We start from the raw sequence: 17,076 nt of genomic DNA, 5'->3' as shown, positions 1-17,076 counted from the left end.
GGCTCAGCCCCCCAGAGGTGGTGGTGGCACTGGGGTGGAGGTGGCACCCTGGGGACACTGGTGCCATCCAAGGTCCCTGTGTCCCCACTGCCACAGGGACACTCTGTGTCCCTGTCCCTGTGTCCCTTGTCCCCACCAGCAGCGCCCAGCACTCCCCGTGTCCGACAGTGGCACCCGGGGTCCAGGCTGGGGTCCCGGTGTCCCCACGCAGCCGAGGCTCCTGGTGTCCCCTCAAAGTGTCCCCGTGTCCCCAGGAGGGGGGATCCCGCTGTCCCCCTGTCCCTCCTAGGCAGGGGAAGTGCCCGATTGATCCCTCCCTCCAATCACAATTCCAGCCGGGAACCCCCAGCCTGGGGGGTGACCCCCAACGCCCCCAGCCCCACAGCAGGGTCCTGCTGTCCCCCCCGCCAGTGCCCCCTGCTGCTGTCACCCCCCGATTCTCATCCCTTTTCCCCAAAGTCACCCTGTAACTGTCCCCCCATGTCACCCTCCATGTCCCCCCCAATTCTCATCACCCCAATGTCACCCCCTAATCTTTGCCCCCCCCGTTCTTTTATCACCCCGATGTCACCCCCCAGTTCTCGCTGTCACCCCCGTGTCACCCCCAGCTGTCCTCGCCCCCTCCCCTCCTCCATCCTCTCCCTCCATCTCCCTTTCCCGCTCTGCGATTTTTCCAAAGCTTTTCCTGCTGAGAGGACAAAAAACCCCTTTCAGGCTGGCGGGGAGGGGGGGCCCCCGCGGCCCCCCCGAGCGCCCCCGTTTAACCCCTCGGGCACTCGGCGTTACAAATTTGGAACAATATTTATTAAAATACAAAAATACACTTGTTTTTTTTTTTGTTGGATTCGCGGTACAGTCGGATCCTTCCGGCGTTTACAGCCCGAGAGGGAACTTCTGCATCTCCTTCCCGCCTTCCCCCCCCCGGACACCCCAAACCCTCCATTTTAGCTCGGCTTTGCCCCCCCACTCCAAGAACATTTTAAAGCTAAAACAAGAAATTAAAGTAATTCCAGTGCCCGAGCAACCGGGGGGCCCCCCCTCGCTGCTGCCCGATCCCCGCCCCCCCCGACCCCCTCATCCCCTCGGGACCCCCACGAGGCACTTGGGGTCCCCACCGGGACCCCCCCGGCGCCACCTCCGATGCTGGTGGCCCCCCCCCATTGTCACCTCCCCCCCCCCCGTCCCCGAGCCCTTAATTTCTCCCAGCCCCTCCCGTTCCATGAGCAGCCCTTGGGGGGGGTGTCCCCATTGTCACCCCCTCCCGGGGACGGGGGGGTGTTTCCCACACCTCCCCCCCATCAAATAAAAGGACTAAAAATGCCGTTTCTAGTGAAGGTGGTTACAATCATTGGTCAGGTCTCCCGTGGGGGCCCCCCCAGCCCCCCAGGAGCCGTAGCCCTGTGCCGGGGGGTCCGGGAGGCCCGGGGGGGTGACAAACACCGTGGGAAAGGGGGTGCAGAGCAAAGCGGGGGGGCACCCGCTCTCCCCCCCCCCCCCATATCCCCCCCAAACCACCCCCCAGGCGCTTGCGGGGTTTTCCCCCTTTCCCGTGGGTTTGTGAGGAATTTTTTGCTTGAATACATTGCAGACGTCCATCCCCAGCCCTCAGGCTGCGCCCCCCGCCCCCCCCCCGTGCCCCCCACCCCCCAAAATCCATTCCTTTATTGCATTGGGAAGGTCTTGGCGCGGGGCCGAGATCCCGCTCCGGTGACGCCGGAGCCGCCGGCGCGCGGCCAAGGGCAGCGCCGCGGGGTGGGGGGGGCCGACCTCACCCCCTCCCCCAAATAACCCCCGAAAACACCCCGAACCCCCCCAAAAACACCCCGACAGCTTCTGCCACCGCTCCGGCGTCCCCCGCGTCCCCCCGCGCCACGGCACCGCCGCTCGTCCCCGAGCTCGGGGATTTTTCCTCTTATTACCGATTGTTTTTTTCCTCCTCTGTTTCTCCTGGTTTGTTTCTTTTTTGTGTTTAAATAGAACCTGCGAGTTAGAAAATAGTGGTTTTTTGTAGGAGTTTTTGGGTGGGTTTCGTTAAATTTTAATAGAATCTGCTGCTCTTCTCGGCCCCGAGGTTGGCTATAGAAGCATGTACACGAAAAAGAGTCTCTCCCCCCCCTGTACAAAAGTTGTGTCTATTATTGAGGAATTCTCCTGGTTTTCCTTAGCACTGAGGAATTCTCCTGGGTTTCCTTCTTTTTGGAGTTCTGCTTTTGTGCATCTATTGCGTTTATAATAATTTGGGGCCGGGGTTGGAGTGGGGTGGGGGGGGAGGACGACCCAAAAAAAAGCAGGAAAAAGCCCCCAAAAAAGAGTCATATCTGGGTTTCCTGAACTTTCTCCTTGGGGTGGGTCTGGATTAAATAGGGGTCGGCCAGGGTGGTCCCGGGGGGGTGCAGGGAGTTGCCCAGCGCGTTCTCTGTCCAGTGGGCGCCGTGTCCGGCCTTGTAGGTGTTGTAGTTGAGGTGCTCGTGGATGTTGGGCAGCACCACGGCCCCCTCCCCAGCCCCGCCGGCCGGGGCGGCCGCGGGCGTGGCCGCGGTGGCCGGCGCGATGTCCTCGTCCACCTGGATGATCTCCACGGTGCGGGCGGCGGTGACGGTGCTGCGCTGCTGGTGGCGCTTGCGGAGCTTGTAGAAGACGATGAGCATGGCGGCGGCCAGCAGCGTCACGGCCACGAAGCAGCCGATGATGATCTTGGTGGTCTTCATCACCTCGTCCAGGCTGGTCTGCAGCTTGTCGCCGGCGTCGGCCGTGGGCACGGCCACCTGCTTGGGCGGGCGCGTGGTCTGCACCAGCACGGTGGTGGTGGTGGTGTAGGCCGGCTGGTAGCCCGTCGATGTGGTGGGCACGGGCTTGGTGAACTTGGGGGACACGTCCTCGGGGGAGATCTCGGTGGTCTCCACCGTGACGGTGGTGAAGAAGCTGTAGTTGGAGGTGTTGAGCTCGGCCGTGCTGACGTTGAGGAAGGCCGAGGCGTTGGAGTTGCCGGCCACGTTGGTCACCATGCAGGTGTAGAGGCCGGTGTCGGTCAGCAGCACGTGCGAGAAGTTGAGGGTGCCGTCGTTGAGCACGGAGAGGCGCGGGTGGCTCGAGGCGTGGCTCAGCACCGTCCCGTTGGGCAGCAGCCACCGCACCGAGGACATGGAGGGCGTCCGGCAGCGCAGCTCGGCCACGCGCCCCTCCGAGATGTTGAGGTCCGCGGGCGCGTCCATGATGAAGGGCGCCGAGCACTGGAAGGAGGTCTGGTCCACCTCCACCAGGAAGCGGCCCCGCATGTGCAGCGGGGCGTGGCAGCGGCCGCAGCAGGTGGAGTTGGTGGGGATGTACTCGCGCAGCCACCACGACAGCCAGAGGATGTCGCAGTCGCAGTCCCAGGGGTTGTGGTGCAGGTGCAGCTCCACCAGGTAGCGCAGCGGGGCGAACAGGTCGTGGGGCAGGGACGACAGGTTGTTGTGGGCCAGGTTGAGCTCCACCAGCGCCGTCAGGTCGTCGAAGGCGTTGCGCTCGATCAAGTTGATCTGCGAGTTCATAATCCAGAGCTTTTTGAGGGATTTGAGCCCGTGGAAGGAGCCCGGTTTGATCTCGGGGAAGTTGTTGCCCGACATCTCCAGCTCCTCCAGCCTCACCAGCGCCGTCAGGTTGGGGATCTCCTTGAGGTTGCACATGCCCAGGTTGAGGTAGCGCAGGTTGACCAAGCCCTCGAAGGCGCCCTCGGAGATGTACTCGAGGCGCTTGAGCTCGCCCAGGTCGAGGCGCATGAGGGAGGGCACGCGGTTGAAGGCGTAGCTGGGGATGCTCTCGATGGGGTTGTTGCGCAGCCACAGCTCCCGCAGCTTGGACAGGTACTCGAAGGCCTGCGTGGGCACCGTGGTCAGGCGGTTGTCGAAGAGCTCCAGCGTGTTGAGGTTGGGCAGCCCGTTGAAGGCGCCCACCTCGATCTGCCGGATGGCGTTCCTGCCCAGCTGCAGCACCTCCAGGTGGTGCAGGTGGCGGAACGTGTCCGCCTGGATCATCTGGATGTTGTTCTCCATGAGGTTGAGATAGCGGGTGTTGGAGGGGATGCCGGGGGGCACCTCGGCCAGGCCGCGGCGGGTGCACACCACCTTGCTGAACTGGTTACTGCAGGAGCACACGGAGGGGCAGCTCTGGGGGCCCGGCGAGGCGGCGGCCGTGGCCAGGAGCCACGCGTGCAGGGTCAGGGAGGCGGCCAGGAGCCCCGGCCAGGTGCGGTGGCGGCGGTGGCGGCGGAGGTGGTGCACAGTTACCTGCCACAAGAGCTTCATGGTGTGGCACGTTCATCATTCACCATCGTCTGGGGATGGCGGCGAGAACAGGAGAACGGGCTCGGGGCCCCCCCCTCTCCCGGCTCCCACGAGCTGGGGGGCCCGGCCGGCCGGAGGGGGGGGGGGGGGGGAGTCGATGTGCCGGGGTCGGGGGCCGGGGTGGCTCCGAGGGGAGCGGGGTTTGAGGAGGGAAAAATGAAAATTTAGGGGGGGAAAAAATCAGCGGTAGGTACTGGGGGGGGGGTGGGGTGGGGGGAGAGGAGGAGAAGGAGCCCCCCCCGCCCGGCCCCGCTCGCCAGTACCTACCTGGGGAAGGGGGATCGGGGGGTCCGGGGGGGCTCGAGGCGAGCGCGGGGGGCGCGGGACCGAGGAGGGGGGCGGGGGGGGGGGGTCGGCTCCCAAAAAAAAAAAGACAAAATGGCTCCTGGAGGCTGCGGTGCAGGATGGGGGGGGCCGGCCCGGCTAAGCGGGGGCTCGGCAGCCCCCGACCGCGGCCAACCCCGCGGCCTCGCACCTCCGCCCGTGGGGCCGGCCCGGGGGGCTCGGCGGGGCCGGCATGGCCGCCCCCCCCCCGGCCGCGGGGAAAGGGGGGGGGGGGGGAACGCGGGGAAAGTGGCGAAAAAGGAAATAATTAATAAAAAGAAGCCGGGAGAAAAGGAAGAATTGGGAAAAGGGGAGGGAGCGGAGGAGAGAAAAAGTGGAAAAAAAAAATGAAAAACGGGGAGGGAAATGGGAATGGGGAAAAAAAAAAAAAATTGGCCAGGAAAGGGAAATGGAAAAGGAGGTAAAAACGGAATAAAAATCTAAAATAAAATCAAATCGAGATAAGAACGGAAATGATGATAAAAGTTAAAATAAGGCTAAAATCAGATGAAAAACTAAAAATAAAAATTCAAAATATTAAAAAAAAAAAAAAAACCCAAACAACCCGGACGAAACCTAAAAATAAAACAGGAAAATAAAGATTAAAAATAGGCCGAAATAAATAAATAAATCGCGGGGAGCCCCCCCCGGGAGAGGGAAAAACGCGGTTCGGGGAGGGAGCGGGGGGGAGGAAAGGGCGTCGGCGTGGGGGGGGGGGAGATGCCGGCGGGGGCACCTCCCGGTAGCGGCGGCGGCTGCGCTGGTGGCGGGGCGGGGGGGTCCCGTCCCGTCCCCTCCCGCGTGTCGTTCCCGCGTCCCCGCGTGGGTGTCGCGTTCAGCGGCGGCGCGGGGCGATGGTGGCGGTGACAGCGGCGGTGACAGCGGTGGCGGTCGCGGTGCCGGCGGGCATCCTCCGGTGGCGGGGGCCGCGCGGGGCGGTGCGGGCGGTGCGGGCGGTGCGGTGCGGGGCGGTGCGGGCGGTGCGGGAAGCAGCCGCGCAGGCGGCTGGCTCATCCTTTTGTCCTTCAGTGCGAGCGCGGATGGATTGCTGCCGCCGCCGCTCCCGCTGCTCCTGCTGACGCATCCCGGCTCCGCACAGACCCCCCCGCGCCCCCCCGCACCCCCACCCACCCACCCACCCGCCGCTCTCCGGAGGGGCCCCCGCCGGCCCCGCTTCGGCCGGTGCGGCGGCCCCGGAGCGGTTTTGTGCGCGGGGAGGGGGATGCGGGATGCGCCGCTTCCTCCTCCTCTTCCTCCTCCCTCCCGCCGCCTCCTCCTCCTCCCCCTCCCCGCAAACCCCGCTCGGGGCTTGTGGAGGGGGGGGGGCCGCTCCCTGAGCGACCCCTCCCCGGGGCCGGGGGGACGGACGGACGGACGGACGGGCTGACGGACGGACGGAGGGACGGAGGGAGGGACGGAAGGGACGGGGGCAGCGCGGGGCTCGGCGGCCTCGAGGTGAGCAGGTCCGGGCGGACCCCGGCTCCATCCCCCCGGGTCCGACCGCCCCGCTGAGCGGGGACCCCCGAGACCCCCGGCCCTTGGGGCTGAGACCCGACACAAGCAGTGGCACTGTTGGGAGCCCCAGCCCTGCAGGTGTGGAGGGGGGACGCGGGGTGACCGCCAGGGGCTGGGGACAGGGACCACGAGACCTGGTGGCGCTGCTGCTCTTTGGGGCCCCGGCTCCGCGCCCCCAGCCGTGCCTTGTCCCCTCGCTCCCCCCGGGACTGGGGGGACACGACACCACCTGCGGCCCCTGTAAACACCCTGTGACCCCCCCCCCCCGGCTCTTGGCGGCACTGGTGGCACTCGGAGCTGTCACCTGAGTGCTGCCACTGGGTGGTGGGGACCTCTGTGGGGCTGGTGGCCCCTGTGGGACATCCTGTCTGGCAGTGCACCAGGGCGCCCCAGACCCTCCTGTCCTTCCGCACTGGGGTCACTGTCCCCATGATGGTGGCACGTCCCCAGGGGGCTGCAGCTGTTCCGGTGATGTCCCCCCCAGGAGCTGTAGGACCTGGTGGTCTCCTGTGCCCCAAGGGTGGCTCCCACATGTTCCCTGTCCACTGCAGTGGCTGCATCGTGTCCTGAGTCCATCAATGTCCCGCGAGTCCCCTGGCCAGTGACCCAGTGGTGACACAAGGGACAGGGACACTGTTGTCACCCAGAGTAGTGTCACCCTGCGGCACTGGGGAGGTGCCACAGGCGTGCACGGGGTGCTGACCCCAGGGACCGGCCTGGCACTGGCAGCCCTGGGGACACCGGGTGGCCTGGGGCCCTGTCCCGGCCACACACCGGCCTCGGCAGGTGCGGTGCCATGTCCAGTGCGGTGCCGTGTCCGGTGCAGTGCCGTGTCTGGTGCAGTGCCATGTCCAGGTGCGGTGCCATGTCTGGTGCAGTGCCATGTCCAGTGCGGTGCCAAGGCCGGTGCGGTGCCATGTCTGGTGCAGTGCCGTGTCCCGTGAAGTGCCATTTCCAGTGCGGTGCCACGTCCAGTGCGGTGCCATGTCCAGTGCGGTGCCATGTCCAGTGCCATGTCCAGTGCCATGCGGTGTCCGGTGCCATGGCTGATTTTGATGCCGTGGCCAGTGTGGTGCCATGCCCAGTGAGGTGCCATGGCAGGTGCAGTGCCATTGCCATTGTGGTGCCATGTCCAGTGAGGTGCCATGTCCAGTGCGGTGCCATGGCCGCTGCAGTGCCATGCCCAGTGAGGTGCCATGCCCAGTGCGGTGCCATGGCAGGTGCAGTGCCATTGCCATTGTGGTGCCATGCCCAGTGCGGTGCCATGCCCATTGAGGTGCCATGGCCATTGTGGTGCCATGCCCGGTACAGTGCAAGGACAGTGGGACACTCCAGACTTTGGGAAGCAGCGGGAGCAGCTGTGGTGGGATGGGTGAGCTCAGGGGTGGGACAGGCTCCGTGTGGCAGCGCTGGCAAAGCCAAACCCCACTGACCACGGCAGAGGCCATGGCTGGGATTTGAACCATTGTGGTGTGGCCAGTCTGTCACCCTGGGCCAAACCTCACTGTCCCCAGTGCCTTGGCCGCACACCTGGCACTGTCCTGTGCCACGTGCTGTCTCCAGGGCCACACTGGCCACAAGTCCAGCCCGTCCCAGGGTGGGGTGTGATTCCCAGGGTGTGGTTCCCGGGGCGTGATTCCCAGGATGGGATACTCAGGGTACAATGGGATACAGGAGGTGGCAGGACTTGGTGGCTTTGTGTACCCCACAGCTGGGTCCCCGATGTCCCTTGTCCCCCACCTTTGGGCTGGCACCCTGGGGGTCCCTGGGTCCAGGCTGGGTGCAGGGAGGTGATGGGGGGGCCCCACCTGGGCGAGCTCAGAGCGCTGGGAGGAGGTGGCAGCTGGAGCAGGCTGGGGTGGGGACAGGGGCCCACAGCTGATGAGATTCCTGGGATCCCACAGGTTGAGGTGGAGGTGGAGAGCATGGACAAGGCCGGGAATTTCATCGGGTGGCTGCACATCGAGGGCGTGAACCTGTCGGTGGCGCTGGTGGAGCAGGCGCTGTCCCGCGTCCACTTCACGGCCGAGCGCAGCCCCTACTGCAAGGCCCTGCTGGCGGCCCAGGACGCGGCCAAGCAGAGGAAGGAGAAGGTGAGGGGGTCAGGGGACCTGCCCCAGCTGTGTCACCACCCCAGAGACATGGCCCCGTCCCAAAAGATGGCCCCACCACACAGGATGTCCCCACCCTGAGACGTGTGCCCACCAAAGGATGTCCCCCTGTCAGGGGGTGGCCTCACTCCAGGAGGTGTCTCCACGCCGAGAGATGTTCCCACTGTGAGGGGTGTCCCTGTGCCAGGGGATGTCCCCATCCCAAGAGATGTCCCTGTGCAAAGCAATGTCCCCACCCCATGATCTGATGGCCCCACTGCAGGGAATGTCACAACCCCAATCAATGTTCCCACCCACTGGGTGCCCACACACCAAGAGGTGACCCCATCACGATGGATGTCCCCATCCCAAGAGATGTTCCACCCCAGGGAATGTCCCCACTCTTGGAGATAGATGTCCCCACCCCAAGAGAGGATGGTTGCATGCCAAGAGCTGTCCAACCCCAGGAATGTCCCAGCTGAGGGGTGTGCCACCCCAGGGATGTGCCAGCTGAGGGATGTGCCACCCCAGGGATGTCCCAGCTGAGGGATGTGCCACCCCAGGGATGTCCCAGATGAGGGATGTGCCAGATGAGGGTGCCACCCAGGATGTCCCAGCTGAGGAATGTCCCAGTTGAGGGATGTGCCACCCCAGGGATGTCCCAGCTGAGGGGTGTGCCACCCCAGGGATGTCCCAGCTGAGGGGTGTGCCACCCCAGGGATGTCCCAGCTGAGGGATGTGCCACCCCAGGGATGTCCCAGCTGAGGAATGTCCCAGTTGAGGGATGTGCCACCCCAGGGATGTCCCAGTTGAGGGATGTGCCACCCCAGGGATGTCCCAGATGAGGGATGTGCCACCCCAGGGATGTCCCTCCCCAGGGATGTCCCATCCCAGCCACAGTCCCCCGAGCTGAGGCCTGGGCATGTTCCCACTGCCGGCTCCGGCCCCCCACGGTCCCACTGCTGTCCCCTGGAGCGTGGCCGGGGTCCCGGTGTCCCCCCAGGTGTGGTCCCACTACGAGGAGACGCCGGTGGAGGAGGTGGTGCCGGTGCTGGAGGAGAAGGAGCGCACGGCCAACTACAAACCCGTGTTCGTCACCGAGATCACCGACGACCTCCACTTCTACGTGCAGGACGTGGAGACGGGTACGGGGCACCCCGGGGCACCCCCAGCCCCCAGGGGCGCTCCCCAGACCGGGCGTGGAGGGGCAAGTTGGGTGGGATGAGGATCTGTGGGTTTGGTGGGTAACGCCCAAATCCGTGTGTCCAGGGTGACGTGGGGTCACCCCTCCACCCCCCAGGGCCATTTTTGGGACCAGGCCAGGGGTCCCTGATTGGGATCCAGGTTTGGGGTCCAAAGGTCCAGGAGCAGGGTCTGGGGTTGAGGTCCAGGTTTGGGATCTACTGTTGAAGTCATTGTTGGGATGTGGGGCTGGGCTCTGGGGCCACACTGAGCAGTGGGGTTGGGGTCAGGTTTGGGACGGGCCTGGGGCTTTATCCCGGACTGGGGCCCCACAGGTGCCCAGCTGGAGAAGCTGATGGAGAACATGCGTGCCGAGGTGGGCGCCCACCCGCCCGTGGAGGGCTCCTTCGTCCCGCGCCGCGGCGACTTCTGCATCGCCAAGTTTGTCGACGGGGAATGGTGAGGAGGGGATGGGCTGAGCCCACGGGCTGGGCCAGGGCAGCAGGGGGGTGGGGGGTGACAGACAAATCCCCCAAATCCATCCTGGTCTGCAGGTACCGTGCCCGGGTGGAGAAGGTGGAGTCTGGTGGCAAAGTGCACATTTTCTACATTGACTACGGCAACGTGAGTGGCACTGGGGAAACTGGGGGGAAGGCAGCCCTCCATCCATCCATGGATCCATCCATCCATGGATCCATCCATCTGTGGACGCATCCATCCATGGATCCATCCATCCCTCATCCATCATCCCTCCATCCATTCATCCATCCATCCCTCCATCCATCCATCCATCTGTGATCCATCCATCCATCCATCCATCCATCCATCCATCCATCCATGGATCCATCCATCTGTGGACGCATCCATCCATGGATCCATCCATCCCTCATCCATCATCCCTCCATCCATTCATCCATCCATCCCTCCATCCATCCATCTGCAGATCCATCCATCTGTGGATCCATGCATCTGTGGATCCATCCATCCATCCATCCATCCATCCATCCATCCATCCATCCATCCATCCATCCATCCATCCATCCATCCATCCATCCATCCATCCATCCATCCATCCATCCTCCATCCATCCATCCATCCATCCATCCACCATCCACCCATCCATCCATCCCTCCATCCATCCATCCACCCTCCATCCCATCCATCCATCCCTCCATCCATCCCTCCTCCATCCATCCATCCATCCATCCATCATCCATCCATCCCATCCATCCATCCATCCATCCTCCATCCATCCATCCATCCATCCATCCATCCATCCATCCAGCCATCCATCCATCCATCCATCCATCCATCCATCCATCCATCCATCCATCCATCCTCCATCCATCCATCCATCCATCCATCCATCCATCCATCCATCCATCCACCATCCATCCATCCATCCATCCATCCATCCATCCATCCATCCATCCATCCATCCATCCATCCATCCATCCCTCCCTCCCTCCTTCCCCCTGGTGTCCCTGGTGTCCCTGGTGTCCCCTGGGCAGTGTCCCCTCTCTGATGTCCCCGTGCTGTCCCCGCAGAAGGAGACGCTGCCCCCCAGCCGCCTGGCCCCGCTGCCCCCGGCGTTCTCTCCGCGGGTGCTGCCGCCCCAGGCCACCGAGTACACCTTTGCCTTCATCCAGGTGCCGCAGGACGTGAGTACATCCTGCTGCTCCCGCTCTCACCCCAGCCCTGGCCTCAAACCTCCACCCCAGACCCACAGCCTGAGCCCCAGGTGCCACCTGTGGACCCCAACCCCAAACCATCAACCCCAAACTGGTCCCAGTTGGGAACACTGAACCACGACTCCAATGGGTCACCTGATCCCAAACACCAACCCCAGCTGCCCAGTGTGTGCCCTGACCCCAGCCCTGACCCCAATCCCGACCCCTGACCCCAGGGTAACCCCAACCCCCCGGTGACCCTGACCCCAGCCCTGACCCCAATCCTGACCCCTGACCCCAGGGTAACCCCAACCCCCCGGTGACACTGACCCCAGCCCTGACCCCAATCCTGACCCCTGACCCCAGGGTAACCCCAACCCCCCATGACCCTGACCCCAGCCCCCCACCCCCCCCAGTCCAGGGTTACCCCAAGCCCACAGTGGGTTGTGAGTGTCCCCAAAACACCCGGGGGTCCCTGGGGGTCAGGGGGGATCCTTGGGGGTCTGGGGTGTCCCTGAAGGCCATGGTGTCTCTGTGGGCCTGGGGTGTCCCCAGCGGCCCTGGGAGGTTCCCGAGGTTGTGGGGTGTCCCCTCTGGGCCGGGGTGTCACCCCTGGGCTGGGGTGTCCCCTCTGGGCCGGGATGTCCCCCCTGGGCTGGGATGTCCCCTCTGGGCTGGGGTGTCCCCAATGGGCTGGGATGTCCCCCCTGTGCCGGGGTGTCCCTCTGGGTCGGGGTGTCCCCCCCGTGCCGGGGTGTCCCCGCGGGCGCTGACGAGCGCGGGCGCAGGAGGAGGCGCGGGCGGACGCCGTGGACAGCGTGGTGAGGGACATCCAGAACACGCAGTGCCTGCTGAACGTGGAGCACCTGGGCCCCGGCTGTCCCCACGTCACCCTGCAGTTCGCAGACTCCAAGAGCGACGTGGGGCTGGGGCTGGTCAAGGAGGGGCTGGTGATGGTGGAGCCCCGCAAGGAGAGGCAGTTCCAGAAAGTGGTGGGTGCTGGGGGCAGGGGAGCCTGGGGGGCTGGGAAGGAGACTGGGGAGCACTGGGTGGGTGCTGGGGGTGCTGGGGGGTTGTTCTGGGTGTTGGCTGGGGGGTTGTTCTGGGTGGTGGCTGAGTGCTGGGGGGTTGTTCTGGGTGTTGGCTGGGGGGTTGTTCTGGGTGGTGGCTGAGTGCTGGGGGGGTGCTGGGGGCTTGTTCTGGGTGTTGGCTGGGTGCTCAGGGGGTGCTGGGGGGTTGTTCTGGGTGTTGGCTGAGTGCTCAGGGGGTGCTGGGGGGTTGTTCTGGGTGTTGGCTGGGTGCTGGGGGGTTGTTCTGGGTGCTGGGGGGTTGTTCTGGGTGTTGGCTGGGTGCTCAGGGGGTGCTGGGTGGGTTGTTCTGGGTGCTGGGGGGTTGTTCTGGGTGTTGGCTGGGTGCTGGGGGGTTGTTCTGGGTGCTGGGGGGTTGTTCTGGGTGTTGGCTGGGTGCTCAGGGGGTGTTTGGAGGGGCTGGAGGCTCTTGCTGGGATTGTTGGGTGGAATTTTGGGAGGCCTGAGGTGGGTGTTTGAGGGGTGGGGGGAACTGTTGGGGGTGTTCTGGGGGGTTCTGGGGGCACTGGGGATGTCAGGTGGATCTTGAGAGGCCCCTGTCCCCACCCCCCCCCCACTGCTGGTGCTGATCCATCCTGGCCCAGCTGCTGCCCCATTGGGAATATGGGGGTACCCCCAGACCCCTGAGCCCCCGGAGGGGCAGTGCCAGGGGGATCACCCCACCCCCATCCCCTGTGGGCAGTGGGGGCCACAGAAGGACGGGGGGTCCCCCCCGAGGCTGGGGGTGCCCCAGGTCCCGCGGGGTCACCCAGGGCTGTCCCCCCAGGTCACCGAGTACCTGAACGCGCAGGAGGCGGCCAAGAGCGCGCGGGTGAGTGGGGGCACCCCCGGCCCGGGGGGCACGCCGTGGGGCGGGGGCGGGGTGTGGCACCCCCGGGGCGCCCCCCCCGGTGTGGGGCAGCCCCGGTGACGCCGTGTCCCCCCCAGCTGAACCTGTGGCGTTACGGCGACTTCCGCGCGGACGACGCCGACGAGTTCGGCTACAGCCGCTGAGGGGCCGGGGGGGCTCCGGGGGCGCCCCCAACCCCCCGGGCCCCCCCAGCCCGGCCCTGCCCCCGGCGGGGGCAGCCAGGGGGGCGTGCTCGGGGGGGAGGGGCGCCCTCAGCCCCCCGGCCCTGCCTTGGCCCCCCCAGCCCCCCAAACCCTGGCCTGTATTTAAAGCTGCAGAGGCCCAATAAACGTAGTGAAGCGTCCTGGTGCTTTGGGGGTCCCTCTGTGCTGGGGTCAGCCCCCCCGGGTCACCTCCCCCATCCCCTCAGACCGAGGCTGGGCACGCTGGGGGTGCAGCCCTGGGAGCCCCCACCCTGTCCTGGCTCTGGGGGGCGTGGAGGGGGATGGGGGCAGCCCCAAGAACAGCAGCCAAACCCCCCCGGAGCCACGTGGGGCCCCCAAATCCGGACCCCATCCTGGGACCCCACCCTGGGTCCCACCCTTGGACTCCAAACCTGGGACCCAGTTGTGGACCCCCCACCCTGGGACCCCAAACCAGCCCCTGACCCTGGACCCCTGCCCTGCCCCCAGACTGAGGTCCCAGGGGGGCTCCAGACCCTGAACCTCAGCTCTGGGTCCCACTCCCGGACCCCAAACCTGGGCCCTGAACCCCAAACTGCCCAGAGGAGGGAAGTACCCCCAGGAGAGCCCCCGGCCCCTCTTGTCACCGCAGCCCAACCCCAGGGTCACCCCAACCCCGCGGGGTCCCCGTGGGTGCCCCCCCGCTGTCCCCGCTGTCCCCGCGCCGCGGATCGATTCCGGGGTGGGGGGGGCAGCGCTAATTGAATCCAAAGCCAATTAACATGGAGCGGCTGGATCGATAATTAACGCTGGGCAACGATCGTAATTAACGGGAGGGGGAGGGCGGGGGTGGGCTGTCCCCTGTCCCACATCCCTGTCCCCAGCTCGGCCACCCTCCCCTGCCCCACCCAGGGCTCTGGGGGCGTCTGGACATGTTGGGGGCTCTGGGGGCTCTGGGGGGCGCTGGGCGTTTGTGACTCCATCTGGGAGGGGGGCTGGGGAGATCTCTGGGGGTCCCTGGAGGGCTCTGGGTGTATCGGGGGTCTCTGGGGGTCTGCAGGTGCAGGGGTGCTGCTGGATGGTGCAGAAGGCTACTGGGCTCTACTCGTCTGTACTTGTCCAAACTGGTCTGTACTGAGCCCATACTGGTCCATACCGGGCCCATACTGGTCCATACTGCTCCGTACCAGGCCCATACTGGTCTGTACTGGTCCATACCGGGCCCATACTGGTCTATACCGGTGCATACTGGTCCATTCCTGGCTGTACCGGGCCGTACCGGGTCCGTACTGGTCCATACTGGTCCGTTCCTGGCCGTACCGGGCCCTACTGGGCCCATACCGGTCCGTACTGGTCCGTACTGGTCCGTTCCGGGCTGTACCGGGCCCATACCGGTCTGTACTGGTCCGTACTGGTCCGTTCCTGGCTGTACCGGGCCCATACCGGTCCGTACTGGTCCGTTCCGGGCCGTACCGGGCCCATACCGGTCCGTACTGGTCCGTACTGGTCCGTACTGGCCCGTTCCTGGCTGTACCGGGCCGTACCGGTCCGTACTGGTCCGTACTGGTCCGTTCCTGGCCGTACCGGGCCCTACTGGGCCCATACCGGTCCGTACTGGTCCGTACTGGTCCGTTCCGGGCCGTACCGGGCCCATACCGGTCTGTACTGGTCCGTACTGGTCCGTACTGGTCCGTTCCGGGCTGTACCGGGCCCATACCGGTCCATACTGGTCCGTGCTGGTCCGTTCCGGGCCGTACCGGGCCCATACCGGTCCGTACTGGTCCGTACTGGCCCGTTCCTGGCTGTACCGGGCCGTACCGGTCCGTACTGGTCCGTACTGGTCCGTACTGGTCCGTACTGGTCCGTTCCTGGCTGTACCGGGCCGTACTGGTCCGTACTGGTCCGTACTGGTCCGTACTGGCGCAGTCGGCCCGAACGGGAAGGGAAATGGCGCCACCTGGCGGGAGCGGCCGGAACGACAAACGGAACAGCGCGGCCAGTACGGACCAGTGCGGGTACCGCCCATCCCAGTATAACCCATCCCAGTACGGACCAGTGCGGGTACCGCCCATCCCAGTATAACCCATCCCAGTACGGACCAGTGCGGGTACCGCCCATCCCAGTATAACCCATCCCAGTACGGACCAGTGCGGGTACCGCCCATCCCAGTATAACCCATCCCAGTACAGCCCATCCCAGTACGGACCAGTGCTGGTACAGCCCATCCCAGTATAACCCATCCCAGTACGGACCAGTGAGGGTACAGCCCATCCCAGTATAACCCATCCCAGTACAGCCCATCCCAGCACAGCCCATCCCAGTATAACCCATCCCAGTACAGCCCATCCCAGTATAACCCATCCCAGTACAGCCCCATCCCAGTATAACCCATCCCAGTATAACCCATTCCAGCCCCATCCAAGTATATCCCATCCCATCCCAGTACAGCCCATCCCAGTATAACCCATCCCAGTACAGCCCCATCCCAGTATAACCCATCCCAGTACAGCCCCATCCCAGTATAACCCATCCCAGTATAACCCATCCCAGTATAACCCATCCCAGTACAGCCCATCCCAGATAGCCCATCCCAGTAAACATCCCAGTAACCCATCCCAGTACAGCCCATCCCAGTATAACCCATCCCAGTTAACCATCCCAGTATATCCCATCCATCCAGACAGCCATCCCAGTATAACCCATCCCAGTACAGCCCCATCCCAGTATAACCCATCCCAGTACAGCCCCATCCCAGTATAACCCATCCCAGTACAGCCCAGCCCAGTAAAGCCCAGCGCAATATAACCCATCCCATCCCAGTACAGCCCATCCCAGTATAACCCATCCCAGTATAACCCATCCCAGTATAACCCATCCCAGTAACCATCCCAGTATAACCCATCCCAGTACAGCCCATCCCAGTACAGCCCATCCCAGTACAGCCCATCCCAGTATAACCCATCCCAGTACAGCCCATCCCAGTATAACCCATCCCAGTACAGCCCATCCCAGTATAACCCATTCCATCCCAGTACAGCCCCATCCCAGTACAGCCCCATCCCAGTACAGCCCATCCCAGTATAACCCATCCCAGTATAAACCATCCCATCCCAGTATAACCCATCCCATCCCATCCCAGTATAACCCATCCCATCCCAGTACAGCCCCAGCCCAGCTCGGCCCGGTCCCGGTCCCGGTACCGCCCCATTGCAGCTGTGCCCGTCCCGCCCCATCCGTCCCTGTCCCCGCCCGTCCCTGTTCCTGTCCCCTCTCCCAGTGTCCCAGTGTCACCATGTGCGGCTGTCCCAGTGTCCCCTCTCCCAGTGTCCCAGTTCCCCCATGTCCCCGTGTTCCAGCGTCCCCACAATGTCCCGGTGTCCCCGTGTCTGCATGCCCCAGTGTCCCCACTTCCCGGTGTCCCAATATCCCCATGTCCCTGTGTCCCGGTGTCCCAGTGTCCCCATATCCTGACGTGCCGGTGTCACACTACCCGCATGTCCTCGTGTCGCGGTGTCCCCAGTTCTCAGTGTCCCCTTGCCCTGCCTCCCGGTGTCCCCATGTCCTGGTGTCCCCTTGTTCCCCGGCTGTCGCCTTCCCCTGTGGTGCTGCCCTCCCTTGTCGCTGTCCCCGCGTCCGTGCCCCCCGTGCTTGCCCTCCCGTGTCCCTCCCTGTCGCTGTCCCCCTGTCCGTCCCTCCCGCCCCGTGTCCCTCCCTGTCGCTGTCCCCCTGTCCGTCCCTCCGGCCCCGTGTCCCTCCCTGTCGCTGTCCCCCTGTCCGTCCCTCCGACCCCGTGTCCCTCCCTGTCGCTGTCCCCCTGTCCGTCCCTCCCGCCCCGTGTCCCTCCCTGTCGCTGTCCCCCTGTCCGTCCCTCCCG

General features: G+C 64.9%; 2 protein-coding genes across 2 annotated transcripts in view; one reads left to right on the top strand and one right to left on the bottom strand.

Moving 5' to 3' along the window:
- Window positions 1-13,384, top strand: part of SND1 (staphylococcal nuclease and tudor domain containing 1) — a 72,553-nt gene extending 59,169 nt beyond the window's left edge. The window contains exons 13-20 of the mRNA XM_050985098.1: window positions 8,066-8,254; window positions 9,255-9,396; window positions 9,769-9,892; window positions 9,988-10,057; window positions 10,981-11,094; window positions 11,892-12,095; window positions 12,958-13,002; window positions 13,119-13,384. Coding sequence (XP_050841055.1) covers window positions 8,066-8,254; window positions 9,255-9,396; window positions 9,769-9,892; window positions 9,988-10,057; window positions 10,981-11,094; window positions 11,892-12,095; window positions 12,958-13,002; window positions 13,119-13,184 — 954 coding nt within the window. The 3' untranslated portion in view covers window positions 13,185-13,384. The remainder of the gene's footprint in view (window positions 1-8,065; window positions 8,255-9,254; window positions 9,397-9,768; window positions 9,893-9,987; window positions 10,058-10,980; window positions 11,095-11,891; window positions 12,096-12,957; window positions 13,003-13,118) is intronic.
- LRRC4 (leucine rich repeat containing 4) lies at window positions 2,263-4,340 on the bottom strand. The gene has a single exon (XM_009100419.4). The coding sequence runs from the start codon at window positions 4,281-4,283 to the stop codon at window positions 2,313-2,315; it is 1,971 nt and encodes a 656-aa protein (XP_009098667.4). The 5' UTR covers window positions 4,284-4,340; the 3' UTR covers window positions 2,263-2,312.
- Window positions 13,385-17,076: the final 3,692 nt, after the last annotated feature.

The sequence above is a fragment of the Serinus canaria genome, chromosome 1A, assembly GCF_022539315.1.
Source record: "Serinus canaria isolate serCan28SL12 chromosome 1A, serCan2020, whole genome shotgun sequence".
Classification (NCBI taxonomy): Eukaryota; Metazoa; Chordata; class Aves; order Passeriformes; family Fringillidae; genus Serinus; species Serinus canaria.
This window is presented reverse-complemented; position numbering and strand designations above follow the sequence as displayed.